The following is a 16,078-nucleotide window of genomic DNA, read 5'->3' on the forward strand; positions in this document are numbered from 1 at the left end:
GCCATTTAGCAGGTAAGACTCAGGTGTCTAAGAAGGTCACAGATGGCAAATGAGGAGCCTGAACCAAACTTCAGGCCGTCCAACTCCAAAAGCCCTTGTTCTGAGCTATGATATTAAACTGCCTGCCATTAGTAGTCTATCCATCTATGTATCCATCCATCTATCTATCCATTATTTTTTGTTTCTGTGGTGATATGGTATATAAATAAAATATTTTAAAAATTCATAGCACTGTGAGGTAACTGTGCCAAGCCTTTGTTGAAGAGTGTTAGTCGCTCAGTCACGTGCAACTGTTTGCGACCCCATAGACTGTAGCCCTCCAGGTTCCTCTGTCCGTGGAATTTTCCAGGCAAGAATACTGGAGTGGATTGCCATTCCCTTCTCCAGAGGATCTTTACAACCCAGGGATCAAACCCAAGTCTCCTGCTTAAGCCTTTGTTGAAGAGGTTTCTAACTGCACCTGACTTTTCTGTGATGCTTTGTGGAGTTTCCATTCTTTGCACCTTTATCCTGTCTTCATTTTGAAAGTTCATACTAGACCTCACCCCCTGTACTGGATTGAACCTGTTAAACATGCTGATTTTGAGGAAACTGTTAACTGTCCATCAGTTTATTTATGAGCCCTGTAATCATCTTTCAGAACCACCTTAGGGAACTTTAAACAAACAGAAACCTCAGAAAACCTTAGGACACCAGCCTCAGCTCATCTGTCATGAGGAGTGACATCCGAGACGCTGCCTGGTGGTTTGCTGTGGTGTTCTTGAGAGCTGCCATCGATGGCAGAGAGACAGGATAAGGACCAAAGGGAGAGATGTGTTCAGATAATGGGAGCAATTACAGCAGGAATTAAAACTGTTGGCTGCTGACTTTAAATAGGTGAATGTCCTAGAAAATTTTAAATGTGTATCCAAGTTGGGGTCAGGGAGAGGGAAGGGCATATATAAACCACCGCCCCCTCAACATACACACGCAAATAGTTTTCCTCTGAATTACCTACTACTCATACATACAGTTAGGCAGATACACGCATATACATACATACACACACACTATAAAGTCTACCCCCAAGTCTTTTTTTCCTACTGAAGAGCCTTGCCATGAAGTGCCGTCTGGGGGCCAGCAGCCTCGTGAGCATGGGAGAGCTTGTTCGAAATGCAGAAGATTGTGTGCAGTTGCAGACTTGAGGCATTAGAATCTGCTCCGAATAATTCACATGCACATTAAAGCCTGGGCAGCCCTGCCCTAGAGGGATGCCTTTGCCTCCAAGTTCATTAACTAGGGCATCATGTGCCTGTGGAAGGAAAGAGGGAAAGCCTCCCTGTTTGATCACTGTGGAAGGAAAGAAGCTTGCCCTCCCAGTAGTGGAAAAAAGTCCTTTTACTATTACTCATTCCCACATTATACAGTCTTGAGTAGAAAATTAAGAGGAAAGCTGGACCAAGCTGGCACATTTGTTGCCATTGACGCCAACAGATGGTTACAGTACCCGGCTAACAGGCTGGTGAGGTTCCATAGGTAGTTTTGCTCGAGGGCAGCAGTTTTCAAGGGAGATTTTGCTCCCACGGGTCATTTGGCACCATCTGGAGACGCTTTTGGATGTCACATCAACAGAGAGACAGGGCAGTTCTTCTAGCACCTAAATGGGTGGAGGCCATGCCCAGGACAGCGCCTGCAACAGAGAACAATCTGATCCTAATTGTGTGTTTGTAGTGCTGAGGTTGAGCAACCCTGTTTAGCAGATGAGTTTAACATATAGCAAGTCTAAAATCTATTTAATTATCCATTACCCATTTAAATGAAACATTTCAAACATGCTAAATAATTAGGACTAATAAATGTTAGCTTCACTTTCCTTTTTTTTTTTTTTTGTAAGAAATAAAATGTTGTTGTTTAGTCGCTGAGTTGTATCTGACTCTGCTACTCCATGGACTGTAGCCCAACCAGGCTCCTCTATCCATGGGATTCTCCAGGTAAGAATACTGAAGTGGGTTGCCATTTCCTCCTCCAGGGGATCTTCCCAACCCAGAGATAGAACCCTTGTCTCCTGCTTGACAGACGGATTCTTTACCACTGAGCCACCAGGGCAGCCCAAGAAAAACGTTCACAATGCATTTATAAGGACAGTTTCAAAGTCCTATCCCCTCACTCCTTTCCTGGAGGGAACCACCTTCCTGAAGGTGGACTGTTTCCTTCTGGTATATATTTTTGTACTTTGATAACACATTTTAGTGTCCATGAAAGCAGTCTATCTTATTGCACAAGCCCCTCTGTGATGGCTTTCTCCTCTATTTGTATGCTGCAGGCTGTTTTTCCAGGAGTTTCAGCCAAGGCATGAACAGAGAACAGGACTGTATCTGTATGAAAATGGTTCCCTTTTCTGAGAAATTTACATTTCCTTTAGGCAGCAGTCGAAATTTTAAAGGAAAGATGTTTAATGTTTAAAATCAGGTTGAGGAAAGAAGTTGCAGATTTTTAAAGAGGTTGTTTTTCAAATGCAGAGTCCATAGTGACCCAGAATTAAGCAGATAGATAAACTTGTCCTGACATTTATTGGAAGAGATGATGGTGATAATGTTCCTGGCGCCACCCCCTTCCCTGCCTGCACGCCCTCCTTTCTCCCAGCGTGGCACCTCTCAGCCCCTGCTCCCAGCATCCTTGGAAGACATTTCCTCCATCTCTGCATCATTTTTTTTTCTGAGCTGGCCTGTTTCTATGACAACCGTTAGATTGAAAGATGAGCGGGAGTGGGGCAGCGAGGCTGGAGTGAGACCTCGGGGTGGTGGTGTGTGTCCCTGACGTCACCCTCTGTGCTCGCGGATAGGACGGCTCTGGCTACTCCCATTCAGGGCTGCTGGCCACTGCCGCTTTATTAGCAGGACTGCCAGGGTCTCTGATAGCTGTGCTCCTCCTCTTCCCCCTCCATGGTTTTCCTTTTCACTGCCCCTTTTCCGTCCTGGCTCCAGACTGTCATTAAGGATGCTCAGCTTAATTCTGGCGTGTTTGGGGATGCTGTTCTGCCCAGCATTCTGGAAGGGCAGGGGGGCATGGCAGCGTTTCACCTGACGTCGATGGTGCCGTGAAGTCCATTCTTTCCTCTGCCAGAATACTGACTATGCAGAAATTTATCGAAGCGGATTACTATGAACTAGACTGGTATTATGAAGAATGCTCAGACGGTAATTATGGCTCCTATAAAACAGAGCGGGGATGTGTAGGGCCATTGTCTCCCTGCGGGGGAGGGGGTGTCCTGGAACCTTCCTGGGGAGACAGGAGGAGGGAGGGGCACGGGAGCAGCACCACATGGCTATGACGGTTGCGAAGGCGTGGTGAAGGGGGGACAGCAGGTGGGCAGGGCTCGTGGTGGGGGGAGGCTCCTTGGCAGTCTGGAGATGGTGTTGGCATGCTGGGCTTGTGAGCATTGCACTTCAGTGAGACTGAATTCTCTCTGGGGTGATGCGTGTGTGTGTGCATTTGTGTGTGCAAGTGGAGATGTCATCATCTATGGTCCAGGGACTAGTGTCTTCAGGAAGTGGTCCTCTGGCCTTGGCGAATCCAGCTTTCCTGGGCCCAGACCTGGGAGCCCAGGGGAGGCTGGAAAAAAAGGCAGAAGCAGCTTCCCACCTGGCAGTCAAGTCAAACGAATTATCTTGCGGGATCCCACAGAGATGGAGGTGGGAGATGTTGGGAGGGGCTGTAAGAGTCTGTATCCTTCCCATTTGGGCAGGGAGGGTGTGGTGCATTCCAGAGGAGACTAGGCGGAGTTTCTGTGGCTGGTGGAGCAGCCTCGGGAGGTTCCAGACACCAGGAAATGGCTCTCAGGTGCATTCTCAGGCCACAGGGGAGGGGCCTCGGGCGCCTGTGGGGGTGGCATCAAATTGTATATGACACAGTTAACCTGTCGTCTTTAATTTCTTCTTTAAAGTGACCCTCTATCACATGCCTTTACATAAACCCACGCACACAGGAGGACCCAATATCTATATACTTGAAGGGTCCATTCCCTGGTGATCATAATGTTCTCAGCCCACACGAGCCAGTAATAGGTAAAGTAACTGCTTTTTAATTGAATCGGGAGTTTCAGATCACTCTAACATTACTACATTTGATTAACCTGAATGATGCAACTGGCTGGGACCTGGCCTCATTAATAAGCTGAAGAACTGCATAATTATCTCTGTATTTGCTAATTTCGGCCTTGACTGTGAGCCACAGAAGAAAGGCCAAGAGCCTTTGTTGGAGGGGGTGGGTGGGTATTTAAACGTGCTGAGAAACTTCCCCAGCTGAGCCCCACCTTCCCCGAGCGTTAGGTGCAGACACTGCCGTGTCGAGTCCCTGTGCATCTGTAAACGTCGTGAGTGATGATGATGGTGGGCAGTTCCCAGGGTCGTGAGGGGGAAAGATGACTCAGTTGTTTTCTTTGGGGTATATTATTCTTAAAGCAAGTTCCTGTCCTATTCTAGGCGGCAATTATAAGGGTGCTTCTTTTCAGATTTCATCATTGACCTCTTGAATTTTCCTTGGTGATTTGTGACTCGCTGAACCCTCCATGACTTTTTAGAGGGTGGACCACTGGAGCACGGCACATTGGTTACGGCAGAGGGCCTGTCCCACCTCCACCGCCCAGTGGAGGTGTTGGGTGTGCCCAGAAGGGACGGAAGTGGCGGGGGAAGGTTTCTTACTATCTTGCCCTGATTGTGACACCGTCCAGCTTTATTTACACCCTTGTCTGAGGAAATGAAGGCAGTCACTCGCAGTGCTTAATCTGAAGGGTGAGAAGAGGCCTGCTCTTGTCTGGGTGTCTCTCAGAAGGATTTTCTTACCCAGCCCTTTCTTGGTTGAGTCTTTTGGCCCCAAGCAGCCAGATCTTTCTTCTTCCAGCAGAAAAGGAAAGCAGAAAAAGAGGCAGCTCCTCTGTCCAAGGGTAAATAAATGTTGATAGCAGTTACTGTCTGAGTGTATGCTGAGTGAAATAGTTGCTTTTCTCCTCCAAACCAATTTGGGTGAAGTAGAAAGGCCACTGGGACAGAATTTGCTGGGACAACTGACATTTTCATAATCCCATTTTAAAGATAATTAGCAAAACAGGGAATCAAAGGAATGGAAGCTCAGAACTAATGTGGTTTAGGAAAGCCCACAAAAGGGATTGGGGAATTCAGGAATATGCTAATATTGACAGTGCTTGTTTATACACGTCTGACTAGTTGGGTTCTTTCCTGAACTCGCCAGGTTAGTCTGGAAATGGAGGCAGTGTGCCTTTGTTTTTATGCAGCTTTAAAACTGCAAAGCAGTCTTTGAATAGCCCTTTCATCTCCTGGTTCTGAACTTCCTGGTGAGGAGGCCAGGTAGGAGTTAGACACACAGAGTGTTGCTTTGTCTCTCTTATTTATTTGTCATTGGAATCTTTAATGTGGGAAACTTCCAGGGAGCTTTCCATAGTAATAACAAAAGATGAGTCAAATGTTTTTTTAAAAGATGCAAAATCATCATTTATGTCATAGTTACTGACTGGCACTTAAGTTGCAAGGTTAGCACCGAAAAAGTAGTACATAAGGGTGGAAATATAGACTGCAGGACAATTAGGGATCGCTCTGTTAAATGTGGACTTAAGAAATGGCTGCTGTTCTCTTTTGAGGTTTATTTAGTCTACTGACTGTATCCTTCCCCCGTAATGAGTTTTACTTGTGGAGTCTTAATACTCTGTCTCAACCCCTCAGCCCCCCAAACACAATCAGACTCCAGAGGGTATAACAGGGGCATGGAGCAGACGCTTAGAATAGGAAGCAGTTGGAGAGGCTGATTGCCCAGTACCTTCAAGTGATTTTTAGAGGTTTGAAATAGCCAGTGATCAACCCAGTAGTACAGCAGTGGCCTGTGCAGAATTTGCACACGTGCACTCAGCGTTTATAGCTTAAAATTCTAGCATCAAACAGGTTCCTGGTTACCCACATTAACTGTGTCCCATCTCTTAACTGCAGGAACTTCTAAAACCTGGCAAATCATGAGTCACCCCATTATTTAAAAAGCATATTCCCAGACTAACTGCAGACCAGGAGAGGCCCTGAGAAATCGGAGTCTTTAGTGCCTGCTGTAGGTGATTCTTTGCAGCAGGTATGCTTGGAGAACAGTGCCATGGAGACCATCCCGGGGCCCAGGGCTCTGGAAGATGATTCTTTCTGTCTGTCATGAAATCTTAGGTTGTTTCTTGGCTCCACTGGTCACTTAAGAAAAATATGCTTAGAAAGAGTGTGAGGCCTTTTTAATTTTCAGAAAGGTTTGGGTTCAAGTATATGTCCCTGAGTTAAAGAAACGGAGTGCACTTTCATAATTATTCTAGAAATAGGCAGAATGGCCGGAAAAGCATGGGCCCGGAGTCTGCCTTTGAGGCCCATTTTGCATTCTCTGTGGCTGTGTGGTATTTAAAAACAAAACTCAACTGATAAAGATAAAACTGGTGTTCTTCACCATTTCAGGATTTGAGCCTCATCCCATCTAGCAAGTAGAAAGCAACTCGGAGGAGTTGTATGAAATGGAAGGCTTTTGTAGACAGAAGGCAGCAGGGACAAGAAAAAGGATTATCTCATCTTTCTTTGGGGGACGAGTGGGGTCTCTCAGGCCGATTACCTCATTACTGCTGACCAGGAAATTCCAGACTGTCTGGCTAAGACCTCATTCCTAGGAGAGGCTGAAGCTGCAATTAGGTCAGGTATTAAGTCTTGGTTGACTGCCCCCGGGGCTTAGCACAAGCGACTCCATTGGAGGCCTGTTGTCTCTGTTTACCAGCAGTTAGGCACATCCTGGGACCCCATAAGCCTCCAGCAAACCCAACTCTCCCATCTGGTAAATGGGGACAACCCCACTGGGCAGAACCATCTCGTAGGAAGGTAAAAGCATGTAAATAAAGTAAAAGCTCTTTGTGATCAGCGAAGTGCTAGGCCAGTACTTAATATTATCTTTTCAGAAACAGTACTAGTTACTAAGTTCTTTTAAAAAATTCCTCTGAAAAGGTAACTGGTTTGTTGAGCAAAGTATAGTATCTTGCTGTATCTACCCTGTTTCTTGCTGTAATCTCTTTTGTAATCATCCACCCTTATGTCCCCTTTTGCAGCGTTACAGATTTGAATGTCAGGGTGGGAGATGGGGTAGTTCATATTGATTTTATAAATGGAAACACTCAGGCAGATTACACAGTGATTATTCTTACAACTTCTTAGCCATGATGGAAATCCACGGTGTTACATTTAGGTGGCACACACGCTGTTCCCTGATTTGCAGTGACCTCTAAAATGTCGCCCAGGGTCAGGGTGACTGGTTTGTGAGTGAAGTTTTGTCAGATATTTTAAGCATTCACTGGGAAACTGTTACTAGGCTTTTGAGATGGTTTTCTGACTTTCCTGCACTGTGTCAAACGTAGGTAAGCAGGCCCCATCATGTTTCTTGTGGAATGTGCCCCTGGAGGTAGACACTGACCTTCCCTTTCCAGACATAGCACTCTTCTGAATGACTGCTAAGAGGATATTTTTTTTTTTAAGAGTTAAATGTAAATATATGATGTAGCTGTACATTTTTATCAGCAACTTTGGTAAAGCAGAGGTAGAAGCAAAGGGCTCAAGAGCTGAGAGAGGGCCAGAGGGAGCATAGAGACCAAGTTTTTAGAGCTTTGTGTTTCTGTCTCTGTGTTTTAAATAGCATAAGCAAGGGCCTTGGGGAAGTGACCTTCAGCGACGGGCCACCTTGCTCTGTATGGTCAGGGAAGTAAAAGGACAGCGAGGCTCATGAAAGTGGAGCAAAGTGCATGGCATATAGAGGGGCAGGAGACTCTTGACTGTGGAGGAGGTATAGCAGGAGCAGGCTACATGGGAGTTGCAGGTCTAGGAGTGCCCAACTCCTGTCTAAAGACGAGGGGCAGCCTCGGGCGTGCCTGTGCTGTGGGACTTTTTGTGATGATGGAAGCATTCTGTGCTGTCTAGTTTGGTAGTGACTAGCCCCTTGTGGCTGTGGAGTGTCTGGAATGTGGCTACTGTCACTGAATTTTGGATTTCATTTCATTTTAATCAGTTGAGATTTCAATGTAAGTAGGTAGCTCTAGTGGCTTGCAACCACTCTTTGGACAGAGGAGGATGGAGCTTCGGGGAGATGCGTCCGTGGGAGGTTATGTGAAACAGAGCTGGAGAGGACCCTCACAGGAAGAGGTCCCTCTGCCCACTGGGAGGCAAGTGACACTTCCCTCCCATAGCCTTGAACTTCCCTGGACCTGGGTCAGAACCTACTCCCTTCCTTCTTGCTCCGAGCCCTTGCATTCCATTGGTCCCCTCTGCTGGACAGCACACACTGTAGCTGCTTGACTGTTGGGGTGAGCAGCTTCTCGAGGGAGGGCCGGGCCACCCTCAGCTCCACACCCCACGTCCATGTCCCATGGTCCATCTGTCACCTGGCGTAAGGACGGCCAGGCCTTCTTGCTGGCCTTTAAGTGTCATATTCTGCTTTGACTTTTGGAAAAACTGTTCTCTCAGAGGAGATGCACTTTGGCCCATCTCTGCCTTTAACCCTGAAGCGAATGCAGAGGTGGATGAGGTTGGAGAATTCCCTCACATTCCTGCAGAGGAAGTGGGGCAAAGGAAGGGGAAGGGGTTTGAGGTGGGGGTGGGGAGGACCCTGAAGAATGAGGGAACTGAGAGAATAGGGCTGACATGGGCAGGCTAGAGTGGTCTTATGTTCATGACACCATGTCCTAAATTTATTTTTAATTTGCATGTATATATTTTAAATTATATAATACAAAGAGACTTGGACATCATTTACTAAGGGTAGCCTAGGATTGAGTTAAGAGCTGAGTATAACCAACTGGTAATGAGTAAAATCACTTAATAGTATTTTCAAATATATGAAATCAGCTCTTGTTTTCATTTGTATATACTGCAGCCCCGCCCAGTAACCTGCACATCTCATAGTCCATCTGATACTCATGAATTAATTATGTACAAAGTGGAGATTTCTCCCTCCCTCCCTTCCCAGGCCTTAAGACTCACTGTCCTTTGAGTTGAATTAACAAGCCCCAATTTGATAACATCAATGAGATTAAAGAATGTATCCCTGCTCCCAGAGTGTATGCCTTTATAAACATTATATTTAACTTATGAAGATTTTCAAATGTGATTTTGTGCTTCCTGCCACTGAATTCCTACTGACCTGACTTTTTATAAACAACACATTTTTACCATTGTAAAATGTAGCAGTTCTTTTCAGGTTCCAGAAAATTAACCTGTCAAGGCATATGTCTTTAGGTACTAATTTTAATAAAGTCTTTATTCTATTTCATTTTCTGTCTATAGGCACTGGTCTATGGTCTTCTATTCATTTTTATGGAGGTAGTGATTCAGTGTAGAGTACATTTTTAGCTGCCTAAGAAGGATCTGCAGCCTTAAAGATTCAAAGATGGACAAGACCAAGTTCCTGAACTTGTGCAGAGAATTCTTGCTGAGCATCTTGCCTCTGCTCAAGGCCTTCTTGGTTACTTGAGGGAGGTGACTGGGCAGAGAGGTATCTTAGGCCTCCTGCTATAGCTTTTAGGAGCAGAGAGAACTGCCAGTGTAGCGGGGAGGTGGCTAAAGCCCAGGAATTGTAGACTATCCTGTGATTCTCTGAGACACCAGTGCTTCAGGCTACCTTTCAGAGGATTTGATGGAAGGACCTGCCATTTCACCATTACAGGCAAAATCAAACAGTGCAAAGGAATTGATCATGAGATACGCAATAAAACTGGATTCTTTTTTTCAGGCAACTTTGCAAACTTTTAGGCAATAGATTTTACCCTCCTTATCCTGCAATTAGAAAAAGAATATTTATAAATTTGGCTGTGAAACCGTGGATGTAGAATAAGAGTGGAATTTATAAAATGCAGTTTAAAAAGAGCAAATGTAATATATTATTGCCAAAGAAAGACTGGGATGAATTAGGCTTAACACGAGTAATGTTTCCTGCAATTTTCCCTTTTCCTCTTGCTGGAAACCCAAATGGTCTTTTCCTTCCCTGTTCAGCACCATGTCATACTGTTGTCACACTCAAGATTTGTCTCCCTTTTGAGGCACACCCACAGAAACTCTCTCATGGAGAGTATTGGGCAGTCAGTCACCAGGGCACCTCCTCTGCCAGAGCCCGAACTTCAGACAGGTGTATGTATCTGCTTGAGGCATAATTGGCAAATTACCCTTTGCAGTCTCTCCGTCAAACTTCCAGGAAGTCACCAATCCTCATTGCTTCTGGGGGAGGAAAGTGGGAGAAGAATCTGGATGCAGATAGCTGGCTTGACACCATGCACCTGCCTACTCCCCTCCGGTCTGACTCCATAGCACCTGTCAGAACCACCCCGCCCCCTACCTCCGTCTAGCCTCTCCCCAGGACTGGGCGGGGCTTTCCCGCTCCTGATAGGTGCTTCACCCCCTCCGCCCCGCCTCCTGGCTCTGGGAGCCACCCCTTTCCGGGTCCACCTGGGTGACGATGGGCCAGTGGCCCTGTGCACACCCTCCATTTCAGCTGAGCCCGGGCATGTCTGTGGCCCCCACCGGGCCCCTGCGTGCGCCCCAGGGGCTCCGGCCCCAATGCCTCCTCCAGGAAGGCAGCCAGGAGCTCCCTCAAGGACAGCTCCTTAGGGTGATGTTTTGGCTTTGGGGTGACTTCAGCAATGTCCCTAAGAGATGTGGGAGAAGAAGAATGTTTTGAGTATGACTGCCAGAAGGAAGAGAGGAAGCCCACCCGGGAGCAGCAGGAAACCCTGGACCTCTCGGAGGAGGGTAAATTCTGCTCTTTGCTCCAGTCTGATCCTTTCCCTGTTAGCATCTATATAGAACTGGCTGTTTTACTGGTCTCACAGCAGTCTTTTATTTCCTCAGTGGAGTATAAGGTCAAGTACACGTCTTACATGGTGACTGTAAAGCCACCAGGAGAGAAGCTGTGTTTCCAGCATCCTGGGACGTCCCCTTGTCCCCTTTTTTGTTTGTAGTTTATACCTCCCTCCTGGAAGACTGCTCACCGTCTTAACTTGTATCCCCTTTGATTTGTTTTGCCTGTTCTCGACTATGTAAATGGAATCAACAGTGTGTATTATTTTGTCTAGCTTCTGTTGCTTAACTAATATCTTTGAAATTCATACCTGTTGCAAATATCAGTAGTGCCTTCCCTCTTTGTGGCATCTTAGCACTCTGTTTTAAGAGTTTTCATTGTTTTCTTTTGACAGAACGAGTTTTGGTGGGTTAATAGAAACTTAAGTCATTATTAAATGTTTTTATTTTAGGAAATTGTTTATTTTAAAAAATTATTAATCACCAATTTGAAATAGGGGTTTTAAAAATATATATAGAGAGAGAAATATTTCTAACAAAAAAATATGAGCTGACATTGGAATTACCTGGGAACCTACCACCAAGCTATATCAAAGAGGTGCTGCTTTTTGAGAAGAGGGAGAGTATTAAATAAGGATATACCCAAATGCTGAGTGTGAGCTTCTTAGTTGGGCTTTTGGGGTTTTTACTCAGAGCCTAGAAAAAGAGATTTTGCAGGGGAGGGGGGAAATGGGGTAAAACAGAATGTTTAAAGAGCGACTGTGGGAAGTTCTTTAGGTTTTGAGTAAAAGCAATCAAAAGATTTTTTTTCAAAATTCTGCTCTCTGATGGCCTGTTTCCATGTCTTAAAATGACTTTTGTTTTTTAAACGGTTTATAATTGGCTGAATACTGAACGTGTTTATCTTTTGAGGTTACTACCCTGAAAATGTTAACACTTCACCTATAGGACAGTTAAAAGTGTTTAACTGGCAAAGGGGAGCAGGGAGCAGGGGCTTCCCTTGTGGCTCAGCTGGTAAAGAATCCACCTGCAGTGTGGGAGACCTGGGTTCGATCCTTGGGTTGGTAAGATCCCCTGGAGAAGGGAACGGCTACCCACTCCAGTATTCTGGCCTGGAGAATTCCATGGACTGTAAAGTCCACGTGGTCGCAAAGTGTCAGACACGACTGAGCGGCTTTCAGTACTACTACTAGGTGGGAGCAGGGCTGAAGCCCGGAGCCCCACCCAGTCCTTCCCTGAAGGAGATGATGGAGGTGAAAGGAGAGAGGAGTGACAGCCCAGGGGGGACTGTGCATTTATTGGGTTCCTGGAGGTGATCAGGAGAAAGGCATCTCTCTGTTCTAGCACAACCAGGGCTGGCCCAGACCTCACTAGATCAGCTTGTGTCCCTCAAAGCCAGGCCACTCGGCATGTGGACTGGGAGCTTGTTAGAAATGCACACTCTCAGGCAGCACCGCAGACCTGCTGGGTCAGGATCAACATTTTAGCAATACCTTCAGGAAATTCCTGTGCACATTAAAGTATGAGATGAGCTGCTGTTTTACACCATAGTAAGATAATTTTTCAAATCAATTATTGAGCCATATGGTTCTGAATGGGAGGTTATAGTAGGTTTTAGAAAAGTAGCGTATATCCTTGTCAAGAGAAGTAAAAATATATTGCACGTATTTTCTATATATTTCATATATCTATCTATATATTTTGAACCTTAAAAAAAACTGACAGCCAGATGATAATGATGATGATAGCCTCTGTTTATCATGTACTTACTGTGTTCCAGGCGCTATTCCAAGTACTTTTAAGTAGATTCATGCATTTAATCTTTAAAATAAGCATAGGAGTTTAAAGACTGTTATGATTTTCCATTTCATAGGTTTCTAAGAAGAAACGTAAGCAACTCATCTGAAGTAACACAGCTCGTAGGTGATTTCAACCTATGTAAACTGGCTCTAGGACCCTACATAGGCTGGTTTTAAATACTGCGCTCGCAGTTCTCAAGGTGGGGTCCCATCTAGCAGCATCAGTGTCACCCAGGAACGTGTTACAAATGCACATTCTTGGGCCCAGCCCCAGACCTGCTGAATCAGACATGCTGGGCTGGGGCCCAGCGTCTGGGTTCTAACGCACCCTCTGCATGATTCTGGTGCAGCTTGCCCTGTGCTGGTCCATGCCTCACAGATGCCAGGGTCTCTACTTCATGATCATCTTTGACGGAGGGGAGGATTGGGGACCTGCTCTGTATTTGCCCTCTTAAGGTAGTCTGTTACAGTTCTCTTCCTGCTCTTATTTGTTCCCATCCAATTTCCCTCCTTTCTCTAATAAAAAAGCTGTCTAGAAGGTGAAAATAATATGCAAAAGAAAGTAACTGCAAAAGAAAGATACAGTTGATCCTCGGTATCCACAGGGGATTGGTTCCAGGACCACTGTAGATACCAAAACCCATGGATACTAAAGTCCCTCATATAAAACGGCACAATATTTGCATAGAACCTACACATATCCTTCCGTATATATTAAATCTCTGGGTTGCTTATTGATACAATGACTAATACTTTGTAAATGCTATGCAAATAGGTGCCAGCGGTGGCAAATTCAAGTTTTGCTTTTTGTAACTTTTTGGAATTTTCTTTGTTTCTGAATATTTTCAGTCTGGGGTTAGTTGAATCTGCATATGTAGAGCCCATGGATATGGAAGGCACACTTCATTATCAATGCGCCCAGTTTTCTTTGGAAAATAAATTTCACAAGACTTGCTCCCAGCCTGAAAGAAGTCTGTGGTGTAGATCAAGATGACAGGGATTTGGTTTGGAATGCTTGGTCTCTGTGTCCACTTTTGCTGGAAGCAAGGAGTTCACTGGGCAGGACTCTGTTTTCTTCTGATCCTGCCACACTACCACATGTGCAAGAGAAGTCTCTGTGAATAGTGAAAATACGGGCTTGATGTAGATGTAACTGTGTTCCCTGGATTCTGAGGTGGTTTCCTACACTGTTAAGAGTTCCTAAAGAGGTGCTTTTGATTGAAAACTGAAAGATAAAATTAGTTTGGGGTAACAGATCAAACCAGTCAATCCTAAAGTAAAATCAACCCTGAATATTCATTGGAAGGACCGATGCTGAAGCTGAAGCTCCAGTGCTTTGGGCACCTGATGCAAAGAGCCAGCCCATTGGAGAAGACCGTGATGCTGAGAAAGATTGAAGGCGGGAGGAGAAGGGGCGACAGAGGATGAGATGGTTGATGGCATCACTGTCTCAATGGACATGAGTTTGAGCAACTCCAGGAGATAGAGAAGCTCAGGGAAGCTTGGCATGCTGCAATCCAGGGGGTCACAAGAAGTCGGACACGATTTAGTGACTGAACAGCAACACTAATATTGGTAGCCAAGGATACAGGAGACATATGTTGGTCCCTCCCAGGTCGCCTTGTGGGAGTGATAGGCACTTCCTGATGTCACCCATTTCATCTTCAAAGCGGCCTTTAAAATAAGCATTATTTCCATTTTGTATTCAAAGCAACTGAGACGCAGATAGGTTATCCAGAGTCCCAGGACTGTAAGCACAGAACAGGGCCCTCACCCTGCTGTGGGGTCTGCCCTCCACCACACCTGGGCTCTCAGCTAGTAGAGCTGTAGTGCCTTGCATTATCTCACATCATCTTCCTAACCCACGAGGCACCCAGAGAAGCAGCTTGCTTGGATCACACAGCTGTCAGAGGCAGCATGCCTCTTTTTGTCTTCAGGAGAGAAAGTGTCTAGATTCTGTGTCCTTCTGGTCCCTGGAGGCTTGTGTGGTGCAGAAACTGAGTTGATCTCAAGCGATTTCTTGCTGAGTGGTATTCTGAGGTGGGCTTTCTTGTTTCCCCCCATCCCTGAGATGGAGCAGGGGGAGTCACAGTGCTGCTGAGCGATCGTGCAGTGGTTACACCCCTCTGTCCCCGAGCTGTGATACCAGCTCCAGGAGGATACTGGTGAACAGTGGAGTTTTCTCATCACATCCTTGTGGTTTGTTGTGGGGCAGTTTCCTCCCGCTTTCTTGAGGAGGGGTCTTTGTCATGTTTTCTCACCTGGACGTTTCTGAGGCTGTCACCTGATTGCCAGATCGGTCACTGATTTCCTGGCAGGTATCTTCAGGATGGCCTTCGTTTAGCAGGATTTGAAAAGAGCATGTGGCGTGGTCTGGGGTTTACTGAGCCCTGAGACTGTGAGAGAGTGCACGTCCCCTCATCAGAGGTGGCTCCTGCCAGTCAGTAGGCAGTCTTTTGGACACAGGCCAGTTTTCAGGGGCTGAGCACTACCCAGTAATTATCATCTGCAAAAAGCTGAGAGGCAAATGATGCTGTTAGACAGTGGGAACCCAGCGCTTGATGGAGTGCCTCGGGCAGGTGTCCAGATTCTTTAGTGAAGAATTCCAAGGTGAAGCAGAGGAGCAGCACCAGTGGAGCTCATTCCCCCAGTCTGAGAGGGATTCCTCATTTCTCAGAGCCCCAGGGATCTCTGGGGCTAGAGGAGGAGGGCTGGGCCACGTGGGGGATGGTGCTGTGGCCTGCTGGTGGTTGTGATGTCTTGTGGGGTGGGAATGTCCACCCCAGGGAGAAAGCGCCATCAGGCCTTGGCCCTGGGGTCTGTGCTGATACAGGGTGCCTTGTAGGCCTCTGCCCTGTAGGGTCACATTAGAGAAAGGAGCTGGCCTAGCTTATCAGCACTGACCTCACCTCTGTTACAAAGGTCTCTCTGCCCATTGGTTTCGTCACCTTGGTTTCAGCCTGGGTTTGTTTGATAGTATCCATGGCGACACCACGCATGTCCCTTGCTCAGGGCTCTTTCTAGGGTGGCGGTACCAGCAGCACCCCAGGGCTGGCAATGGGCAAAGCTGTGCATTTTGTGGTACCTGTTCCGAAGTCTCTAGCCATCTGAACTCCCTAAGAGCTTTTCTCCCTTGGCGCTTCCTGCTGATTCCTCTGTATTATGCTAATTTGTCTTACCTTCTCAATTAGGTCTTAAATTCCCCAAGGGTAGGATTTATTTTGTTTACTCAGCTGTGCTTGCTGCTAAGTCACTTCAGTCGTGTCCCACTCTGTGCGACCCCATAGATGGCAGCCCACCAGGCTCTCCCTTCCCTGGGATTCTCCAGGCAAGAATACTGGAGTGGGTTGCCATTCCCTTTTCCAAGTGAAAAGTGAAAGTGAAGTCGCTCAGTCGTGTCCAACTCTTCGTGACCCCATGGGCTGCAGCCTACCAGGCTCCTCC

The 16,078-nt window shown here is 46.3% G+C and overlaps 1 protein-coding gene across 22 annotated transcripts in view; it reads left to right on the top strand.

Moving 5' to 3' along the window:
* The window catches only part of TRAK1 (trafficking kinesin protein 1), a 155,038-nt gene that overhangs the window by 91,543 nt on the left and 47,417 nt on the right, over positions 1-16,078 (top strand). For 3 of the 22 annotated variants that reach the window (XM_004018249.6, XM_027958052.3, XM_027958053.3), the window contains exon 1: positions 2,864-3,176. The exons of 16 other annotated variants lie outside the window; for them this stretch is intronic. In XM_004018249.6, the coding sequence (XP_004018298.2) occupies positions 3,113-3,176 (64 nt within the window). In that variant the 5' untranslated portion in view covers positions 2,864-3,112. Of the gene's footprint in view, positions 1-2,863; positions 3,177-10,501; positions 10,788-16,078 lie in introns of those variants that run through there. 3 more of the 22 variants (XM_027958049.2, XM_060402100.1, XM_060402108.1) reach the window with 1 other exon arrangement.

This window comes from Ovis aries, chromosome 19 (genome assembly GCF_016772045.2).
Source record: "Ovis aries strain OAR_USU_Benz2616 breed Rambouillet chromosome 19, ARS-UI_Ramb_v3.0, whole genome shotgun sequence".
NCBI lineage: Eukaryota > Metazoa > Chordata > Mammalia > Artiodactyla > Bovidae > Ovis > Ovis aries.